Source organism: Odontesthes bonariensis, chromosome 7 (genome assembly GCF_027942865.1).
Source record: "Odontesthes bonariensis isolate fOdoBon6 chromosome 7, fOdoBon6.hap1, whole genome shotgun sequence".
Classification (NCBI taxonomy): domain Eukaryota; kingdom Metazoa; phylum Chordata; class Actinopteri; order Atheriniformes; family Atherinopsidae; genus Odontesthes; species Odontesthes bonariensis.
The window spans coordinates 20,616,619-20,639,882 of record NC_134512.1 but is presented as its reverse complement, the minus strand read 5'-3'; the positions used below and the strand labels follow the sequence as shown (position 1 = coordinate 20,639,882).

At 40.4% G+C, this 23,264-nt stretch overlaps 1 protein-coding gene across 3 annotated transcripts; it reads left to right on the top strand.

Moving 5' to 3' along the window:
- LOC142384060 (acyl-CoA Delta-6 desaturase-like) lies at positions 1-22,633 on the top strand. Of its 3 annotated transcripts, none has more exons than XM_075469987.1 (13): positions 1-120; positions 510-747; positions 5,202-5,312; positions 5,466-5,663; positions 5,737-5,838; positions 5,905-6,030; positions 6,123-6,183; positions 6,266-6,342; positions 6,507-6,604; positions 6,867-6,963; positions 8,680-8,759; positions 11,739-11,881; positions 11,987-12,074. In XM_075469987.1, the coding sequence occupies exons 2-13, from the start codon at positions 550-552 to the stop codon at positions 12,031-12,033; spliced, it is 1,338 nt and encodes a 445-aa protein (XP_075326102.1). In that variant the 5' UTR covers positions 1-120; positions 510-549; the 3' UTR covers positions 12,034-12,074. The 3 variants fall into 3 exon arrangements, with proteins under 3 accessions (XP_075326102.1, XP_075326103.1, XP_075326104.1); XM_075469988.1 differs by lacking the exons at positions 11,739-11,881; positions 11,987-12,074 and adding exons at positions 10,315-10,440; positions 10,560-11,000 and having other exon boundaries at positions 5-120; XM_075469989.1 differs by lacking the exons at positions 11,739-11,881; positions 11,987-12,074 and adding an exon at positions 22,612-22,633 and having other exon boundaries at positions 6-120.
- Positions 22,634-23,264: the final 631 nt, after the last annotated feature.

The following is a 23,264-nucleotide window of genomic DNA, read 5'->3' as shown; positions in this document are numbered from 1 at the left end:
GAGGTTGGCTTCATGATACTGTACTTGCTTTTTAAAAGCATCTGTACCGATCTGGAGCAGTCGTGAAGCGGTCCACTGATGTAACGGGAGCCCCGGCAGAGGAGGCCCAATCTGGATGCTGTGAGTTGGTATTATTTCCCATCTTCATGTTGTGGCCCGATGGCTCGTGCTCTTTTTTTTCACAATCAAAACGGACCGTATTATGAGAGACTAATTTCTTTCTTTCTTCTTTTTTTTTTACTGAAACTTTAATGAAAGCTCGCTGATCTTAACATTTCCTCGGTTCAGTTCATCTGTGTGCAGATTATTAAGGGCAGATTCGACACAAATTCAGCAACGCTTCACCAACTGCTCCAACAGCCGGTTAATAGTTGTCCTGGTTTTCGTACCCCTCTGTTTTAGTTCAACCACGTTCAACTTTAGAGAGCAGCCTCAGTTTCTGAGAGCTGCCCTGTCTGTGCGCTGTTTGAAGAGCTTTTTCCTTTTTTCCCCCCACATCTTTGCTCCAGACTGGTCCTTTAGTGTGCAGGTGGATTAATAGAAGTGACGATGGGAGGTGGAGGTCAGCAGACGGAGCCCAGTGGGAGAGGTGCAGGTGTTTACACCTGGGAGGAGGTGGAGAAGCACTGCAGCAAGAATGATCAATGGCTGGTGGTCAATCGAAAGGTTTACAATGTCTCTCAGTGGGCCAAAAGGCATCCAGGAGGGTTTCGGGTCATCGGCCACTACGCTGGGGAGGATGCCACGGTAAATATTTTTCCTCTTTGAATAAATCTATCAGAGTGTTTACTGAGAACAAAACTACTATTTGCTGTGGCGGTGTTTATATCCTACAATAAATGGCAGTGGTTGAGTAGGTTTTGAAGGGCATTTAGTATATGCGCTAGCCAAGCTGGCTCTAATTTAGCTTCCTGCCAAGCTTCTGGACGCAGTGTTGCCAATTTAGCGACTTTGTCGCTAGATTTGGCGACTTTTGGCCATTTCTGGCGACAAAAAAATAATCTAGCGATTTAGCAACTTTCGGGCTCAAAATGTGAGTGACAAATCAGTTGCCCCGCGACACCATACAAGCCGAGACAGAAGCACTGCAGGACGGCGGCAACCCGGCATACCGTCATTTCCATCAAAACGGCAGTTTCAAGCTAGCTACAACGAGGGTAGGTTCACTTCCTGTTTTCAAAACAAAATGACCTTTTTATCGTAATGGCTTTCCCTATGATAAAAGGCAACAGGTATTTTATTTTGTCAAAATAACCGGAAGTGCGTTGGTCACTGCGGCTAGCTTTAGTAGCGCCGAATTCGTCGGAACAAAATTGTAAATAGCCGGTATTTTGGCAGGTTTTTAACACGTTGGGGATCTAAACGACTACTTTCTGGTCTGGAAAGTTTCAAATGTTGCTAAAGTTTACAGAGTTTAGAGCTGAAATCAGCTTCAGGCCGGCTGATTTCGGCTCGGGTAGGAGCGAAAATATATAATATGGGCGTGGTTACGTCAGTTATGACGCAATCTAGCGACTTCTAGCGACTTTTCAGAGAGCCAATAGCGACTTGTTGTTTTTTTTTTTTTTTTGGCAACACTGTCTGGACAGAGTGTCTGGACGCGTAATTCGGAGCAGGGTACGCGCACAGGGGGAAGGGGGAGAAGCGAGGAGCAGATTGCAGTTTGATAGACGGCATCATAATCCAATCACTGTGAACGGTCCGTTCACAATGATTGGATAGTGTTTTTCCTAGATTGTACGTTCTAGAGGCCACTAAAAATGTTCATATTTGTGTCAAAACTTTTAATTAATTGGTTGCAATGGGGGTGTGAAGAGTATTTCAATACCAACTAACCGGTGAGTTACATGCTGTTTATAAAGTTGTTTTGTAACGTCCCCATGCCAGTAATGTGAGAACCATGCATATGGTTTTGATGGTAAGGCTTGTGACTTAAAGGATAAGACAGGTTTTTTGACATTGGGCCCTTGATTTCACATTATAACATGATGTTCTACTCACCCCTGCTTGTTGTTGGTCATTTGGAGCTGTTCCGAAGATATTCGAGAGGCGTCTGGCTGCTCTCTTGAGATATTCGGCCGTGAAACGGTTTCCTATGGGCAAGCTCATACAGGCACAAACTATGCTGTTTATAATTTATTAATTACTCTACACTAGCACTGATAACGTGGAGGTGCGTCGCTTACTTAAAAAAATCCGGGTTACTGTAATTTTGAATTTTAGCCGAATGAATAAATAGGCAGCAGGTCTGTGGGCTGTCTGTGGCAGTAGCACCACGAGGACGTCAGTAACACCCACTTTACGACAAAAAAAAAAATCTAAATTACAGTAACCCGGATTTTTTTAAGTAAGCGACGCACCTCCACGTTATCAGTGCTAGTGTACAGTAATTAATAAATTATAAACAGCATAGTTTGTGCCTGTATAAGCTTGCCCATAGGAAACCGTTTCATGGCCGAATATCTCAAGAGAGCAGCCAGACGCCTCGCGAATATCTTCGGAACAGCTCCAAATGACCAACAACAAGCAGGGGTGAGTAGAACATCATGTTATAATGTGAAATCAAGGGCCCAATGTCAAAAAAACGGTCTTATCCTTTAATTGTCGGATGGTTTATAAAGTGGTGTGACGTTTCTGCAGTGTGCAAGTTGTTGTTTTACTGGAAGGTTTATTATTGCCCATTGGCCACCATGTATTTGGTTAGCAAGACAGGCTGCGCAAACAGCGCAATCTCCGCACAGGGAGCGCCGATTTCCACCAGTCTGTGTCCTACTGTCAGTATTTGACAACCTCTAGCAATGGGATTGCGCTTCAAAAATACCAGAGTTCCCCTTTAAGACTGGCTTTAAGTGAATACCTTTAGGTTACCAGAATGGCGATCTATTGTAGATGGTATTAATAGTATTATAAATTGGTACGCACATCAAGTGTCAAGGCTTAGTCCTTTCTCTTTCTCTGGAGAGTAAAGACTTCGGAGCCTTCAAAGCTCAAAAATAAATTTGACAAAAGCAAAAGCGACTTAATTTGTTGGGACAATGATTACTGTGGATACAACTAATATAGTTGACAATATATGGAATGTTTATTTTGACAAGAAATGATAAAATTTCAGATATCTGTATCTCGATTCTCACTATCCATTAAAACAACAACTTGAATTTTTAAATTTTTAAAGAAATGTGTATGTGATATATATATATATATTTCAACTTCTGCCATTAAAGTGCGAGATAAGATGCAAATGCATTGTCTATTGGTAAGAATACGGTCATCTTCTGAAAAGTTAGAATGTCATTTTGATGAAAATGACTAAAGTCTCGGAGTTAGTTTTGTAAAACGGGCGAAAATAAGAAAATTAATAGATTAAAGAAATAGACATGTATCTTCAGTATGGATTTTTAGGATATACTTTTTAGGCCTTTATTAAACACAGGCCTTTATTTCAAATTCTTATTGTTATTTTTAAGATTGGTCCTATCTCCAACCAAAATATGGAAAAACACATTGGCCCTCATTTATCAAACTTGCGTAAGACGAAAACGTGCGTAGGTCGTGTGTACGTTCTTTTCTGCGCAAAGGTTGGCATTTATCAAATCCATCGTGAGCGCAGGAAAGACGAAATCGCCACGACAGGTCTGAGGCCGTGTGCGCACTTTTCCATTTTGACTTGCGGTGACTATAGCATACATAAACTGCAGCGTCACTAGTGCGTGCCTCATGAGTTGCAACAAATCCCTAGGTTAAAATGACAGACTTATCACTTCAAAGAAGGCCCATGTTTTATTTGACTTCAACATAAATATAAACATAAACGCAAATTAAATAAAAAAATTAAACAAGTACAACTCCGTAATTGGATTCGTAATTGTGATTCTAGCGGCGCGGTAATGGCAAAACGATGGCAGATCTGGCTTTGTTAGAGGACCTGAACGTGCGCATCAGGCGCGAGAGAGTGTTCCGGGACCGAAAGGATTTCTTTCGGGAAAATGATGAGTGGCTTATGAGCCGTACAGGAGAGGCGCTTTAACACTGCGCATAGTACGCTTGCCACTGTGGAGAGGTGTACAGGGCTCCTAAAGGGCAGGTGGATCTGTCTCTCGGCTGCGGGGGGAACCCTTCTATATACGCCCGATAAGGTATGCAATATTATTATTGCATGCGGAGTGCCATTTCCAGATGTACATCCAGAGGACCCCATACCCAGAGATCCCTACCACCAGCCTGCACAGCCAAGAGCGCACAGGAGGAGAGAGGAACTTATTCAGCGATTCTGACTTTTGGTAAGCATTCTGTTATTCAAGGAAAAAAGACGTAGCTCCGATCAGGCCAGCCACCCTCTCCTCCAAGGCACTCAAATCCAAACCTGGATCGGAGCCCCCCCCCCCCCAACAAAGTAGCAACAAACTACATAATTATTTAGAATAGTGTTTCATATGTCTTTTAACAACATCTTTTACAACTTGCATGGTCGGAAAAAACCTCCTACTTCCCCTTTCGTAATATAAGTACCATTGAGTCATGTATCTCCACATGCAAATACATGAAACTGGATAAGAATTGTGCTAAAAGTAACCTTCCTGATTGCTGCAATGAAGTTTTCATCCATCCAAATCTAAATGCATTTCCTCACTTTGACCACAAGAGGGAAAACATGCACATCAAACACGTTACATCATGAAGCCGTCCCACTTAAGACTTGCTGCACATAGTGAGGTAAAAACCTCTCTGAATTTCATTGCATTGAAACTCTGCTGTTCGTAGCAGGACTTTTATTATCTAAGATGCGCATGCATATAATATGAGAATGTAGAGTGGACCGATCCAAAGTGGTTCAGAGTGAGTGAAACAATCTGCATCGTTATCGGATAAAAACTGCTTTCTGTTCAAGAATTGAAAATAAACTTTGGAAGATCATGTCTGAAGATGTTTGCAGTCAGATTTGCTGAGTTTTTGTCTTCATCTGCCTTCCAGGACTTCAATACTTTTCCAGCTTGATGCAAAACACTTTGAGATGTCTCTGAGTATGAAATGTGCTCTAATGATAAACTTACCTTACAGAGGATACTTTTTTCTGTTATAGTCCAAACTATAACGTGTGTTTTTATCAAAAGTGTTGCAATATATATGAGAACGTTTTTGCATTTCTGTATACGTTCCTGTTTGGTGTATCATTTAAAGTTGTTACCATTTTTCTTTTCCAGGAGGTGTTCTCTGCTTTTCATCCTGACCAAAAGTTTGTGCAAAAGTTTCTGAAGCCTCTGTTGATCGGGGAGTTGGCAGCGACAGAGTCCAGCCAGGACCACAACAAAAAAGTAAGACTCTGAACTCAAGTCAGAGGTGTAGGTTAGACTATAGGCTGACCAGTTTGGTTATTCATCAATCTTATTGAGTTGACATTTGAAAAATGTTACGTCACTGCATCATCATTCTGCTAAAGGACCGTTTTTCTTCTTCTCTTTCTTCAGGCAGCAATCATTCAGGACTTTAAGACTTTACGAGAGCAGGCAGAGAAGGAGGGTCATTTTCAAGCTAAGCCGTTGTTCTTCTGCCTCCATCTGGGTCACATCCTGCTGCTGGAGGCCCTCGCATGGCTGATTGTCTGGTTCTGGGGGACCAGCTGGACACTGACGCTTCTGTGTTCAGTGTTGCTGGCAACTGCTCAGGTAATTTGAAAATAAATATCTGTTGTTGTTAAAAGGGATGTCACCACACAAAATCGACCCTGTTCCTCTTTAGTCGCAGGCTGGATGGTTGCAGCATGACTTTGGCCATCTCTCTGTCTTCAAGAAGTCTCGGTGGAATCACCTGATACACAAGTTAGTCATCGGACATTTAAAGGTAATCTGCTTGGATTTTAAGTCTTTTTTTCAAGGGTACACAGTTATTGAAAGACTGTTTTCACAGGGAGCTTCAGCCAACTGGTGGAATCATCGACATTTCCAACATCACGCCAAACCCAACATCATTATGAAGGACCCAGATATCAACATGTTGAACATCTTTGTGCTTGGAGGAACTCAACCGGTGGAGGCAAGCTGCTTTAAAGCAGACTTTCTGATTGTTACACATTCTTAAACAGTTAAGCTGCTCACCTAACTCTTCCTGTACTCCTCTTGTTACAGTATGGAACAAAAAAGATCAAATTCTTGCCCTATAATCACCAGCACCAATACTTCTTTCTCGGTATGTTTGTTTAAAGGGATCGACAAGACATAATGTATATGACAGCTTTCCAGGATATGACAGCATTTTCTTTATATTTTAGTGGGACCACCACTGCTTATTCCGATTTTCTTCAACATTCAGTTATTGAAAACCATGATTTCCCGTCGCGACTGGGTGGTAAGATGCCTGTCTGTGTGGTACCGTCCAGTTTACAGAAAGATTTTTCTGTTAGACATTAATTTAGCATAGTATAGAATGCATCATCCTAAAAACAGGAGAGTGAGTCTCGACTTTTCTTAATAAAAAAGATTTTGTAATGGTATTAACCTCTTTTTTTGAAGGATCTGGCGTGGTACGTGTCATATTACCTTCGCTACCTCTCCTGTTACGTACCCCTGTATGGCTGGTTTGGCTCCCTGGCGCTTATCGTGTTTGTCAGGTAAATGTTCCAAAAGAAAGAAAGTTAACATAAATACATGTTTTGTGATAGAAATAAGACAGCAGATAGAAAGATACAAGAGTTAAAGGTATTTTCAAATGTTTATGTTGGTCTTATTACTGAGAATTTTACTGATGCCAATTAATTATTATTGATATAAAAGCCTGTAATAAAATACCCCTTACAAAGTGATGTTATGTTTTTATTCTCCACACACTTTTACTCCATGTTGAGTCATAGTTTGTTCTTTTTTATTTGACAGGTTTTTGGAGAGTCACTGGTTTGTGTGGGTGACTCAGATGAACCATCTTCCGATGGAGATTGATCATGAGAGGCACAAAGACTGGCTGACCATGCAGGTGCCTGGTGTACTACATAATATTTTTTTTACTTGCAGTTGCTGAATATGCCAAAAACTGCAGAGGTTATGAGAACTTGAAAAAATCTTGTTATGCTTTTGTGAGTTTTCCCAGCATTTTGTGTTTAAAAGTTACACATTTTCAAAACTCTGTGAACATCCAAGTATTTTATCACGATCCGCTAAAGACACATTGTTTGTAGCTCAGAATTGTTGCATAGCCAGAATTTTTAAACTCCCAGAATGACATTGTGAACCAGTGAAAATACAAAACATGAACTCTTTAAAGGTCCACTAAATTAACAAAGTTAAAGTTCCTTATACGTCTATTGTTACCTAAAATACACAAACTCAAACTTTGAGTAAAGTGAGAAAGTTGTACTTGTCAAAATCGTAATTTTTAGTGAAGTTATAAAATACGTCTTTCTGATTGGACAACTGGTCATGACGTACATTTCAGAAGACAACGCAGAACTAGCCTGTGCGCCTACCTGAACAACGCGCTGTTGTGATTGATACTGATCGAAATACTTACGTATAATTCAGTATCTCTGGATTGAGCTCAATACAATGGACGACAGCAGTTCCAGCAGTGAAGATGAACCGTTTATTCCACGAGGTGTCCAACCGTATTTATTTGAACCACCAGCGCAGGAGGCTGGGGAACAGGTGGATATGGACGGGGAGGCTGCGGGAGGAGTTGGCGCTCGTTTGGGGCACATCAATTGGTAGGCTACAACCACATTTCAATGTCGTGTCAATATCGCTCATATATCGGGAAGGGAAATAAATACATGTTGAAACAGTGTCAATAAACGGAGTAGTGTTGGCTCTCTATAAACCATCTCATTTCGTTTATGAACGTTGTCATCAGCTGAAACGGAGCCGCGGCCGAGCTGCGGAGCGCCTGCAGCCGGCGTCCCGCCGAGAGATCACGGCACCGATCCTCCCGTGGCGGCCGCTTCCAGCGGTGTTTCGGGCTCGCCGGGACCCAGTTTGGTGGCCTGTTTAGATACTAGCGACGAAAACTGTAAACGAAAACTGTCTTTTGTAATAACCTACGATCTACTATACGGACTACCAACTCAAATTACTTGCTACCTGCCCCGCTTTGTTATTCTGAAATGTACGTCATCATAAGTAACCTTGGTAACCCCGCGCGTTTATTTTTTGAAGGGTGGAGCTTTTGGACCTGATAACGGATGAAATACCGTTTTCCAGATATTAGTACATTTTCGTAAAAATCACTATCAGAAATGTAAGGTATCTATCTGGACACATGAAAACACAACTAGATCACTGTTAAATTTTGTTTATTTAACTTAGTGGACCTTTAAACATTCTGCTATGACTTCAATTAAGTTCCCAAAGACTCATCTGTTAATCAAAATTACATAACTACAAAAATTGATATAGTTATGTATTTTTTTCCATGAAAATAATCTTGCATTTCATTAGCAAAGTTTTCAACTTGCTTTTCATAGAAGATTGTCTTTGAGATCTTTAGATTTTATTTCAGTTCCATCCAGAGGGATGGACCAAAACTACAAATGTTGGTTTGATTCAGGTTATGATATTTCCAACATTATCCTTAGTTTTTATTTGATAAAACAAAACTTGTATAGTATAATTGGAGGGATAGTCTCCATCCTGTGAAAGTTAAAGATGAACGTTTGAACTCAGCTACTGTTTATGTTTGTCTCAACTTCTGTTTCAGTTGCAAGCCACGTGTAACGTTGAGCAATCCTCCTTCAACGACTGGTTCAGTGGACACCTCAACTTTCAAATTGAACACCAGTAAGACAAACGATTGTTTCTTAAAAGTAGCTATCCAGCCATCCAGTGGTTTTGGTGGTATAAAGAAAACAAAATCTCGTGAAAAAGTAAAAATAAATTTGGTAACTGCAAAACACTTCATGATCTATATGTAGAAACTTGCAGGCCATCTTATGTTTGCAGAGCTGAGACTGAGAACTCTGTTTGTATTTTAGGATTGCAGTGATTTTTTTTTATCTTCTGTAAGCTTCCTCTATATTGAACCACAGTCGTGAATGAAAATGTCTCTTTGACACAAAAAAGAATGTAGATAAATCATTCAAATAAGAAAGAATTCATAAAACATCACATATAAAATAGATAGAAACATTCATACAATAATGCATGGAGGTGATGGGGTTATCCACTGTTTTCACAAGCCTGTTCTGTTGTTTTCGTTCAGACACTGAACAAGTTCCTAACCACACCATGAAGCTGTCAGGTTGGGGTGGGGAGGGTGAAGGTAGGACACGGACTTATGAAAGGAAAACTGGATTTATTATACAAAAAACAAAACAACGTTCAAACGAAAGGCGCGGCTAAGCCGGATTAAAAAAACAAACTATGACTAAATAAACAAAGAACTTGGCATGGCATAGATAAATAAATACTTAGCTTAGTGAAGGGGACGAAGATCATGGGAATAACAGGTAACAAGGGAAACAAGGCAGTCAGGTAAGGTAAGTAAGGCATGTATGGCAAAGTTCCGGCAAACTGAGAGGGGAGACTGGAAACTAAATAGGGACTGAGATCTATTGGAGAGTGAGTGCAGCTGAGGGGAAAAAACAGGTGAAGTGAGTGAACTAATGAACTGGTAAGTGAAGGGAAACTAAAACATGGCAAAACTAAAAACTAAACATGGACTGTAAAACTAAGACATGATCTAAGAACCAAAACATAACCTAAAACTTAAAACATAAGTCCTGTGGCGTGACAGAAGCAGCAGGTCAGAGCACTCTCAATGTCGGCCCTTCAGAAGGTGGTCAGTGCTGAGATGGGAAGCGTGACCTACTTGTGTAGCCGTTGTTGCACCTTCTTCACAATAGCTGTGACGTTGGTGGATGAGGTCAGGTCTTCATGCAGCAGTGCTCAGCACAGGCCCTTCTCAAATCTATGACCATCCACTTGTTGACAGGAAAATACTGCTTTTGTTACATCATGCTACTAGCCCCTCAGTCTCCATCCTGAGTGTAGTTTCATCATTTTTGCTTTTGAGTAAATATTAGCCTCATCAACAAACTTGATGATGTGCCACTGAAACTGGTTATACAGTCATGGGTCTCCAAAATGAAGAGCAGAGAGCTCAAACCACACACGCCCTGAGCTGAGCTTTGTCTGAATCAGTCTGAATCAGAAAATGAATCAGTAGATTAATTTTCATTTCTAATAGAAGTCGATCACTGATATCCAATATGGATAATACAAATGAGGATAATGCCTTCTTCAGTGTGCAGAATCAGTTACTAAAGAACAAAAACATGGAGCATCTAATTTTTCAAAGTGCTTTAAGCCTCTTAACCAAGTTCTCTTTCCTAAGTTTGTTTCCCACGATGCCGCGTCACAACTACCACCTGGTGGCCCCGCAGGTCCGTGCATTATGTGATAAACACGGGATTCCTTACCAGATGAAAACATTGTGGCAAGCAATGACTGACGTTGTCAGGTAATAACTCATTGGTAAAGTTAGCAAAGAAAATAAATGAAACAGTGATTCAGTTAACTCTAACAGAAATAGTTATCCAAACTGATATTTCATCCACTTTTTTCTCGCTTCTTTTTCAGGTCACTGAAAACTTCAGGGGATCTCTGGCTTGATGCTTATCTCCATAAATGACAAGCTGAGTGTAAGAGAACAGATGTCCTTCCCTCTGTTTGTTCATTCTAAAAAAACGGGGGGGATTGTGAGTTTTAAAGTAAACAGATTGATTCAGTCTTTAGAAATCTTCGAATTTTCGAGTATCTTGATCAACAATTGTGAAGTGTTTCATGTAAAATTCCGAGAAAGTTGCCGTTCAACTGTTTATGAATAAATGAATATGACAGTTTTATATCTTTTCATGCATTTTAAATAGCTAGACATAACCGCAATCTCACTGACAAGTGAGAAATCCTGTTGATTTAGGCTTACAGCGTTAATTTGAATTTCCTGTGACAAACCTGTAACTTCTTCAACAAAAACTCTTGCTCTGCTCTTTCAGTGTACAATAAACAAACCTCATCAGATTACCTTATTATTTTACGCCCTTGGAGAGTCTACTCGATGCTTTATTGATGTTTAAGCAATGGCTTTATTTTTCTTGGCCCCTCTTTAGCAAAGCCCAGCTCTGTGGAGTGTGCAGTTTAAAGTGGTCCCGTGGATAATCTCTAACACCGCCTGCAACAGTTTGCTTGGACAAAGTAAACGCACTGTATCTGCTACATATACCTAACTTGTGGTCTTTCTCGTGTTTAACCTTTAAAAGGGCTTAATGATCAGCTGAACATCATAAAATGACTTGCAGAAATGAGGCTGCCTTTGGCAGGGTTAATGAGTGCTGATACCCAATCAGTTTGATTGCCCATGTAGTTCATCCACAGGAATATTAGATGTAAATGTTTTAGTTTACAGCAGCTTCATTCTTACATGTAACAGTTGATATGGTTGTTGAAAATCATAACAGCAGTGAAAATATTATTGTTATTTCACATCACTGAGGAGACAATTTTACAAATATCAGTTATTTATTGATCGGCCACGTTAAAAAAAGTCATCATCTGTACTTAAAGTTGAAATATAAACTGATGTAAAGAAGACAAGCATGCATCACAGCTCTGAATTATGTTTCTATGGTCTGTTGGCCTCTTTGGGGCTGTGCTGCAGAAGAGATCCCAGCAAGACTAAGACGTTTATGTTGATCAGTCTTCGGATCTAAACTACATCATCCATCCTTCCATCCATTTCCTATACCCACTTATTCCAAGGCAGGGTCCCTGGAGGCTGGAGACTATCTCAGCTGACATTGGGGAAGAGACATGGTACACCTTGGACGGGTTGCCAGACCATCACAGGGCCACACAGAAACAAATGAAACAAACAGCTGTGCACGCTCACACTCACTCCCAAGGTCATTTAAAGAAAAACAATTGACCTAACTTACATTTTTTAAATTATATTTAGAGAAATATTTTGTAAACATTAATGTTTTTTATTTATTTTTTTTTTTCAGCAGATCGACAATGGGAAAGCTTCTTATGGGATCTCCCATATGCTGATTGATCTGTTCCACAAATAGAAGATTAGAATATATGTTTGAATTGTAAAAATATTATTAACTTTGATATTTATCATGCAAGTCATGTCATTCGGGACAGTTTGCTTATTTCGTCCCCGCTCCCTCAGATAGTCATAATATCAAGAGCTACGGCATCAGCTGACTTAGTCTTTCTGGCATTTCATCTAAAACCAATGATAAACAAGATCATATCCCAGGAAAGTATAAAAACTCAGATTTTTCTTATTGTCAGCTCTTGATGGTGTAAGAAATTCTCTAATAAAAGGCCTGGCCTTTAGAATAACCCCGCAATAAACAAAGACAAAGAATTGGGTTTCAAGTCAAGTTATTCATCTTCTCTGTGTAGTGTTCATGTTCTCACAGAGGACCCCAGAGGGAGGAATTAGCATCCCAGGAATTGGAGCACAGGTGTTCACCTGTGGAAAATACAGGGTTGCTCAAAGACTCCAGTGTAGGTCACAAGCACAACCTAGTGGTGGAACTGTGGCAAGTGAAGACCTTCAGGGCACCAGTTATGTAGTTTTAGAACAGGAGTTGCATTCAGAAAATCACGTTTTGTCAATCAGACTATATTTGTGTAACACATTTTCTACAAACGAAATGTCGGAAAATGTGGAATGTAAAAAATATCAATTGGATAAACACCCTAAAGGACTACTATGCTCTGAAACAAACACACTAAACTCGAGAGGTAAAAGAACTGAGGAAAAGCTGTCATATTTAGACCTCATAATTAGACAAAAAGTACAATAAAAAGCTTGCATAAACCACACAGTAAAACTAATTGATAAATAGACAAAAAGATAACCAAAACTGAGCTGAGCAACCCCTAACTGTAGTTATAGTATGCACTTTGAGAAGAATCATATACCTTACAGCTTTGTGTTACAGAGGAAAAACACTGTAATTAGACATCAGCTTCTTTGCCAACCCTATCAAAATAATTAGCTCACCCTGGCTACACCATAAACGTTTTATGGCTGTGCCACTGGACAATTTATACCATTGTGTTTTTTGCCACCCTTGCTAATTGCAAGATTTCATATGCACAAAGTCCACGGTCTTCTTAATTATGCCATAGGAGACAAACGCTTCACAGTTTGCTAAAGATCCACAAGGATCCTGCAGAAAGATCCCGAAAACAGGTCAGATGGCTGTATAAATGTCTCACTCCCCTCCAACATTATCCTTTTTGTGAAACATAATTTGTATATAGATTCAAAGTTTGAGCCCATAAAGCTGCATCTGGATTTTGGGACGTCTAAAATGTGAACTGAATGACATGCAGCAAAACAGAGACCCTAAGCTTTTGAGACGTTTAACAGAGATTATTTAAAGAAAAATAAAGTTAATGTTTTTGAACAGCCAAGTCAGTGTCTTGACCTTAATCCAAGATCAATGTTAATGAAGGGCCTGTAGCTCACAGTGCATGTGAGGAAAAAAAAAACACCGACATGCAAGAGATGAAGCTACTGTATTCTCTAAAGAGGAATGAGCTGAAACATTCTCCCACTCTGATATCCTGACATGTTTTGAATGTAAAGTCTTGAAAATTTCACCTATAGATCAATCAGAAATCCATCGAAAATCTACATAAAAATCAAAAATACTTGGTGTTATATTATAGTCTGCAACAGACAGCTGTGAAAACAGGGCTGAGACAGGGGCCACTGTGCTTAAACCAACACGTATTTTAACAATAGCCTGTTTCATTCATCTCAATACCACCTCAGAAAATTGTTTCATATTGTTAAAAAATGGCATATTGTCTTTAAGTGTGACTTATTCTTTTTCACACAGTAATGGTGAAACTTTTTTTTTTTTCTTAGTATAATTACTTTGAATATTCCATCCTCTACTGTACATGATACCATCAAAAGATTCAAAGACGTAACTGGCCAAAATCAATATGTGATGCCTGTGATGTTTGGGCAGCTGCTTTAAAAAGAGGCATAATTCTGTCAGAGAAAACGCATCACCGGCTCATTTAAAACGGACTGAAGCAGAGTGGAAAACTACTGCGTGGTCAGACAAAACAACATTTGAAACTACCTTTGGATAGCCCTTTTCAGATGCCAGTCCAGCCCTGGGTGCAGCTTGCCTTTGAGAGGGATCTCACTCGCCGATTCACTACCAATGAGAAGCATAAAGTACTTCGGAGGTTCAATGCCAGCACTCGTCGTTTGCAACTCTTCTAGAGCTAATGGTAAGGCCCAATCCCAATTCACCCCTTGGCCCTACCCCTTACCCCTTCCCCTCCGTTTTGCGCGTTCACGTGTAGGGGTAGTGTTGTCCCAATGCTCTTCCAAAGCCCTTCCCCTTAACCCTACCCCTCCGTTGTAGCCCTTGAAACGGAGGGCTTCGGCCAGGCAGACTCCGTTTGAAGGGGTATGATATATTTCCCAGAGTACAACGCGACTATCGGGAGATCGCGAGTCTTTTTAAAAATGGCAGAAGCAAGAGCACCACACAAATGTAAGTTCTTCTATTTTTTTGCCATAATTTAACTGTTTTAATCGTTTTAGGTTGTGATAACTGGTGTATTGTGTGAGTTTAACATGGTGGCAATGTGTAGTTGTTTTCCTATATAAACGCACATGGAAAAAGTCGCTATTTTACATGGAGTAATCGGTCAATGCATGTGAAGGTGCTGCGAAAGAGTTTATTTGTTTATTTGTTTATTTAAAAGGACCCCCATTAGCTGACGCCAAAACGACAGCTAGTACAAAGCACAAAAACAGCAATACCGAAAGTATACATTAAAATACAAACAATAAAATAATGAAAAACAACATGCGCTTCATTTATGCCCTAACATAACCTTGCTATATTACATCATCAAGATGAGAACAAATATATTTTTAGTCTCTTTTTAAAGACAATTTTCCCTTTGATTTCACGAACCACCACTGGAAGATTATTCCATAGCACAGCTGACCGATAGAAAACAGTCCTCTTCACGGATTCAGACTTAGGCAGTTGTAAAGTGATCTGTCTACTACTTGCCCCTCTAGTATAATGTGAGTGTGTATTTGAGCAATAAATTATGTTATCATGAAGAAATTTAGGAGTGTGAGTATTTATAATTCTGTGAAAGTATATTAATATATTAGCCGATAGTCTATGCTTGACCATCTGCCAAGCAAGACGTTCATGCATCACTGCAACACTAGTTCTTGATGAACAACCAAGAACCAGTCTTGCAGCCTTGTTTTGAGCCACCTGTAGTTTACTAAGAAGACAATTTGATGCAGCAGACCATACAACTGAACAGTAATCTAAATTACATAAAACCAATGTACGAACAACACGACTAAACAACTGTGAATTGACGAATGGAGCACATTTACGCGTTATGGCAACAGCTCTGCCCATTTTGGCAACGACTTTATTGATGTGATCAGACCATGACAATGTGCAATCAAGCCAAAGTCCGAGAAGCTTCACCCTTTTTACTTGCTGTATAGTCTTACCATTTACTTGTATATTCAATTTAGGATTATGTGATAATCTATATTTGGAACCAAATATTATACTCGTTGTTTTTGATATATTTAAAATAAGTTTATTAGTTTTGATCCAGTTATATAATTTGCTGATCTCACAAGACAGAACCTGATTAAGTTCTGAATATGTAGGGGCTGCATAATAAAGAGTAGAATCATCAGCAAACATAGTCAATGCAGCCTTGCTGAGTACATATGGCATATCATTAGTAAAGATTGAATATAAAAGAGGTCCGAGGCAGCTTCCTTGAGGAACCCCACATATGTCCATATTTGCTCCATCTAAGCCCAAGTCTTTAGAAAGCATTTGTCGTACCTTTTTCTCAGAGTTGTTGTTTTTTAAATTGTAACACGAGTATTTACAAGCAATGTAGTTGGTTAACCATAGAGAAGTTCCTTTTGAGTGACATGAGCGTCATTTCACTACCTATTATCACAAGTATTCATATACGTGACTGATTCACAGGGACTCAAGCACAAACAAAGAGCCTGATCAGGTTTAGCGCCGAAAACGAAGATCTGTTTCTAAAGTCATCCCCATCCCCAAAAAGAAGTAGGAAGTCCAATCCCATAATGCAGTGGTTCTCAACCGTTGGGGCCCTCCCCCCTGGGGGGCGCGGACACTCTCCCGGGGGGGCACGAGTAGACAACAGGATGAGAAAAAAAATTTAAAAAATCGGAAAAAAAAAAATCGGAAAAAAAAAAAATCACGAAAATCCCCTCCTCAAAAATGCAAGAAGTTGGACTATTGTTTGACTAGTTTCATTTCAAATTTACCAGGGGGTAGTATTTTGAGTATTTTCGTGGGGGTGGGGCCGTGAAGGGGGAGGGGTGGTGTCGGGAGGAGGGGGGGCCCCAACTGCAATGAACCATCTTAGGGGGGGCCCCGCTTCCAAAAGGTTGAGAACCCCTGCCATAATGGTTTACCTGATACAGGAGAGCCTGAAGGAACAGAAGCGCCACGAGCAGAAAACGGAGCGCTTTTTAGCTCTGTTTGAGCGCATGATAGACAGAGTTGATGTGCCATGCACCTATTGTACACACAGCCACCACTACCGCATTCTGAAACACCTTTTTTTAATTTTTTACAATGGATGAAAGTGCATGCTATAATGTCATGTCGTGTCTTGTTCCCCCAAAACATCACTGAGCCCATGCAGCACCTCCGCTGTTCCTGCTCCGGTCATCTCGTTCTCGATGATTGCACTGTTGCCCGTTTATATTCATACTGTTTATATTCATACTGCTTATTGTCCATATTTGCACCACACACTTTACAGCAGACACTTTAAGCTGTTATTTCTGAAAATAAGCTGCCTTACCAGTCTGTAATGTGAGCCTAATAAAAGAAATTAAGGACAAAAGGTTTGTGAGCATGATTATCACATCAACATCATATGAACGACTGGAACGGATATTGGTATGAAGAGATTTATTATACAAGGGATAACAAAAAAATTGGGGTACATTCTCAAACAAAACAATAACATCTTAACAGATCATTTTATGTTGTGGTCCAATGGGCAATAATTTGTAGGATGACCCGTCTGCTGGAAAGAAAAACATGGAAAGATCAAGCTTTCATCCTCCCAAACCAACACTTTGATAGCACACACAATAGAACTGTTTTCAGTCTGGATTTAAACATTGTCACATTGTCCAGGCCCCTGCTGGACCCGTGGAGGCTGACTATGTAAACCAAACATTTTTCCATATCCTAAATGTACAGGTACACTTGGGGATAATTGTCCATAGACTCTGAACTGGATTTCTCATTTTGAAAAATACCACATCAACCCCTTTGAGTAATGCTGAGCAATGTTACATTTATGCCCTGTGAAAGCTCATCATTGACTCCTATCCTCCGAGCATACAGATGATCTGTGATGGAGGTCATTTCATTTCCAACATTGAGGCTAAATGGCCGGGATCAGTTCATGATTCGAGGATCTTCCGAGCATCCTCACTGGCACAGAGGTTTGCACAAGGCGCGAGAATTTTACTTACCCGAAGGAGTGTACTTTTGAAGTAAGGTGTAGCATAGGCAGAATTTTGGTGATGTAATGAGAGGTCAGGTGTAGAGGTCATCTTAAGGAATTTAAAGTGCTCGTCATACTTTATTATAGATAGCCATATAAGGCACATATTGCATCAAATTGCCAAGTCTTAACACATGTATATCCATCCAACATTTCTCTTATTCTGCAGGAGAGTTCAGTGGTGTCCTGCTTGGGAACAGAGGCTATGCATGTTGGCCATACCTCCTCACGCCATATCCTGATCCAGGAACAAGGGCAAGCACATGCACATGCTAATGCTAAAACAAGGGCACGGATAGAAATTACCTTTGGCCCAATTTAATACAGGTTCATTGCTTAAAGTTCTCAGGCACCATGGCTGACTTCTGACAGAGCCATCTTAAATTAATAGTATACTTCATATTTTATACATTTTGTCTTGTGGACAACTTTTCAGGCTCAAGTCTTTTCTTCGTTGAGTCCCCCAAAAATAACATTAAACATCTGCAGCTCATCCAGAACGCTGCTGCTGGAGTTTTAACCCGGACTAAGAGATCTGAACACATCACAGCAGCTTTAAAATCTTTACGCTGGCTTCCAGTCAGACACAGAATAGATTTTAAAAGCCTGCTGATGGTTTACAATCTGTGACATGTTCAGAGAATATAAAGCCAGCAGAGCTCTTAGATCCAAGGACTCAGGTCAGCTGGTCCAGTCCAGACTAAACATGGAGAAGCAGCATTTAGCTGTTATGCTGCAAACAAATGGAACAAACTGCCAGTGGAGATTAAACTTCAGGTTAAATCCAGGTTAAAAACATTTCTGTTCTCATGTGTCTATGCATAAAATCTGCACGCTATCAATTAATTTATCTAGACTGTTGCTTGTTTTTAAATTAATTTAAAAGATTTTATTTGTTTCTCTTTAATGCTCGCTGAATGGACAGAGATGATTTATAACTTTCCACACGTTAGGTCATGGCACCCCAGTGTGAATATAAATGTAAAAAACACATTTCTAACACGTTGCATGAATCGTACAATAATGACAGGTTTGGGTTCAAGTTGAGTTGAATTGTTTAATTACTATTACATGTTTCTCAAGCTGTGGAGAGAAAACAGAATTAAATACAGTTCACAACGCCAAATTCTCCTTTATCTGAATTTATACTAACATCCCTCTCCAGTTTCATGATCTCTGGCTTGATCTTTTTTATTTTCAGTTTCTTCCATATCTCTCTTTATTGGACAAACACATTTCTTCAAAGGCAACTTAACACTCTGAAATATGTTCCTGCACTTTACCTTCACTTGCTGCCAGGTACGCTTTTGGCTGTTAAGATTGCTCCTGTTGATATGTAACAGTGAAAAAATAATATGTGGGTCTCACACTCACGATATTATAATCACAAAGTATGATGATGCGTGTCGATTATTGGGTTATTAATAAAGTGAGCAGGGCCAGTATGTTTGTGCAGTACATCTCATGCAGAGACAATTCAGCATGCTTTATGTAAACACATAACACAAAGAGGAGAGCATAAATACATGAGGACAGTAAAATAAATGTCTAACAATTGACAATGGTATGAAACTTTCATAACTTACGCATTTAGTCTGTCTGCAGTTGTTTGCCATGACGTTTCTTCGCTTTATTGATCGCAGCTGTATTACCATTTCTGGTGATGACACTTTTAAAATCCTCTTTCAGCTCCATAAGCATTATTTGTTCAGCTGCCGAAAAAATAACAGCGCTTCTCGCTCTCATTTTCACACAGATCTCGGTTTTTCCACCATCCACTCGTCATGGCTTCTTACGTTGCTCGTGCACTCGCACTAAGCACACGTCGCTGCTATTTACTCGCTACTCGCTCACTCGCCTACTCGCCACTCGCTTGGGTGCTTTTGCTGACTTGGTGTGTAGAAGTTGGGTGGCCACTGTTTGGAGAAAACTGGGGGAACGTCACCTGTCAACAATCTGTATTCTGCATTTTAATTGGCTACTTGCTTTTACTCGCTTACTCGCGTCGCTCGAAGTTGAAATATGTTCATCTCGGAATCCGCCCACATCGCATCGCTTGTACCACAGCCCTTTTACAGACAGCCGTTCCACTTCCTATTCGCCCCATTATAAAAAATTTGGCTGGAGTTCAGTTGATTTTCTCTGGGGGCGCTGGCGAGCGAGTGCAGAATGACCATTTTCCATAGGGCTGGCGCTAATAACTCAAAAAATGTCCCCGCTAGCGGCTGAAACCTGAAAATAATACTGTGATTTCTGACAGAGGGATGTGGATTTATATCAAAAGTACAATAACCTGGGAGTTATAGCTTTCTGTTTTCTTACAGGTCTGACATTTGCGAGTCAGTATCCGCTAGCATCTAGCCAATGGAATCTGAAGAACGCACGGCTGATTACGACCGGCTGCTTTACGGCACTCGTCCACTGTGCCAGAGTGCTAACCAGGTGCCGCTAACAACAACCAAAGCTAAACCAGAGGCTAGTCAGAGAGTATGTAAAAGGGCTGTGCTGAAATCTGTAACTATTTGAGCTAACCCCTCTCTGCTAGCTCAGCGCTAGGACTGACCATGCCGTAAAGTGATGTCACATGCGTGACGTCACTCGGGATGAAGTACTGACAATAAATGTGTATTTTAAACAAATCTAGTGAGTCTAAAAAATCAAACCAAGTGCCGTTTGAAAGGATAATTTATCCTGCCTTTAGGAAAATTAAAATGAAACAATATGAAAAATTCTATCAAAAGCAATGGCTGGATCTAAGGTGGATTTCATAGTACTACCATAGAGTTCGGTGTGCTCTGCACTGCTTCGTTGGCGCCCCTAGAGTGCAGTACCACCCGGAAATAGCCGCCAGTTTTCCCTCTCCTCATAATAGAGACTCTCTGCTTGTACTCGCTTGTACTCTCCTCTCCTCGCCTCGCGTGAACACATAGACATTCTATTGACTTCACTCGCTGACCGAGTAAATAGCAGCGACGTGTGCGTATTTTATTTTATTTTATTTGACCTTTATTTATCCAGGAAGGTCCCATTGAGGTGTGAAACCTCTTCTCACAGGGAGTCCTGGCCAAGACGGCATATGCACATGCATAAGACATAAAGACAAACAAATATTAGACAAAGGCTAGTAAGCCAGACAGGCAAGCACTAAAAAAAGGAAAAAAAGTGAAAAGAAAAGCAAACACACAACAGACAGGAATACAGGGGACCACAAAAGACACAGAATGACATAAAAAAACAAACAATAAAACTGATAACCTAAAAACAGTGACACTCCTCTACCAAAGTTGTATTTAAAAGATTTTTAAAAGCATCTATAGAGGGGACAGATTCCAAGTTTAAGATGTTTTGGAGGTTATTCCAAGCATATGGGGCATATGAACTAAAAGAAGTCTTGCCTAGTACAGTACGTACAGTAGGAATATTTAACATTATTTTATTTCCTGACCTAGTGCCATAGGAACTGGTTTGGCGTGACAACAGACAGTTGATGTATGATGGGAGTTTACCAACCAATGCCTTCGCAATAAAAATGAGTGAATGGATTTTTCTCCTGAGTGGTAGTGAAGTCCATGATACCATTTCATATAGTGTGCAGTGATGTGTTCTCATGTTTGCATTAGTGATGAAACGCAGCGCTGCATGGTAAACTACATCCAGCTTTTTTAAAAGAGAGGTGGAGGCATGCATATACAATATGTCACCATAGTCTAGGATGGGTAAAAATGTACTCTGTACCAATCTTAATCTGGCAGCAATAGGAAAGCACTTTTTCAAGCGGAAATAAAAACTCAATTTTGGTCTAAGCTTTTTAAGAAGATGGGCAATATGTGTTTCATAATTTAACTTCTCATCAAGCCAAATCCCTAAATACTTATATGTTTTAACCCTTTCTAACAAGGTCCCATTTGTAGTGGACACTTCAACATTAGGTAATGATGAGCAGGTACGCGTGAAAACCATGTACTTTGTTTTCTTTTCATTTAGAGCCAGTCGCAGACTAAGCAAAGACGCCTGCAAAATGCTAAAAGCAGATTGAAGATTATCAACTGCTGTCTTTACAGAGGGGGCAGATGTATATAAAACAGTGTCGTCAGCATAGAGATGCACCCTTGCTGAATCAAGACCAACACAAAGGTTATTTATATAAATGGTGAACAAAATAGGCCCCAAAATCGACCCTTGAGGCACACCCATTTTGACCTCCACTAGGTCTGAACTACTGCTGTCAACAGCTACACATTGGGTTCTCCCAGATAAATAGTTTAAAAACCACTTCAATGTTATGTCACTAAAACCAATATGTTGAAGACGTTGCAAAAGAAGATCATGGTTCACACAGTCAAAAGCCTTAGAAAGGTCAACAAAAAGAGCCTTAGAAAGGTCAACAAAAAGAGCAGCACAGGACTTCTTGTTATCCAGGGCAGAGATTATGTCATTGGCAACTAAAGTAGTGGCAGTGATCGTGCTATGATGTTGTATTGGGCTTAAGCCTCGCTTGAATTAGCTTCAACGAGATGCAGCTGGAATGGCTTCGGGGAACGACTTGAGGCTTAAATGGGAGATGGCGCTAGTTCAAGTGACGCTTACCGGCTATAGCCTGGCTTACTTTAGCTACTTTCTAGGAATACCCCCCTGGACATGAACTGAACACCTAAAACATAAAACTTAACACGAGTCCATGGACGTGACAAATAATCATAGCAACTAGCCATGCAAAGCTAGCAACAGTTGTCTTTGTAACTTTACAAAACCTGTTAAGAAATAGCCTCATTCTGTAAATTTTGCTTCAGTCATAAATATAAAAATAGTGTAGCAATGGTAGAATAAGCGGGATAATGGACTTCCCAGTACAACCTTGAATGTGTGTTTATTTTTAGATGTTCAAATAGCATGTCATCCACTATCCGTTACATACATGTGATCGGTTCTTATCAATATTTTTCTATATAAATATATTTAGTCACTACATATATATAATGTATATTATCATTATTATTATTATTATTGTTGTTGTAAGGTGGTGAGAGCTGCAGAAAGGGGGATCCGCCAAGCTTCATTAATGCAAACTCAAGCTCCTACGGTGTCAGCAGTCCTACACATCGTCCGAGGTGAAATTGGAACAGAGGATGTATTTATGCTGGGGAAGCACATTGAGGAGACACAGTTTGGATAAGACTGCACCACATTGCAAAGCTCGCCACTCTGGAACTTCAAAGAGGAAACACAAGAAAGAAACTCTGCAAAACAGTCCTCTTTCCGGAGTTTTAATTTAATTTACATTTTGATTTTATACCACCTGCTCCTCTGCTGCCCAGTGTCCACCTGCTCCTCTGCTGCCCTCTGCTGCCCAGTGTCCACCTGCTCCTCTGCTGCCCTCTGCAGCCCAGTGTCCACCTGCTCCTCTGCTGCCCAGTGTCCACCTGCTCCTCTGCTGCCCTCTGCTGCCCAGTGTCCACCTGCTCCTCTGCTGCCCTCTGCTGCCCAGTGTCCACCTGCTCCTCTGCTGCCCAGTGTCCACCTGCTCCTCTGCTGCCCTCTGCTGCCCTCTGCTGCCCAGTGTCCACCTGCTCCTCTGCTGTCCTCCGCTGCCCAGCAATCAATCAATCAAATCAACTCTAACCCTGTGTGTGTTTGATATGTAACCCTTAAAAGTTTGGGTGAAAAAAAATA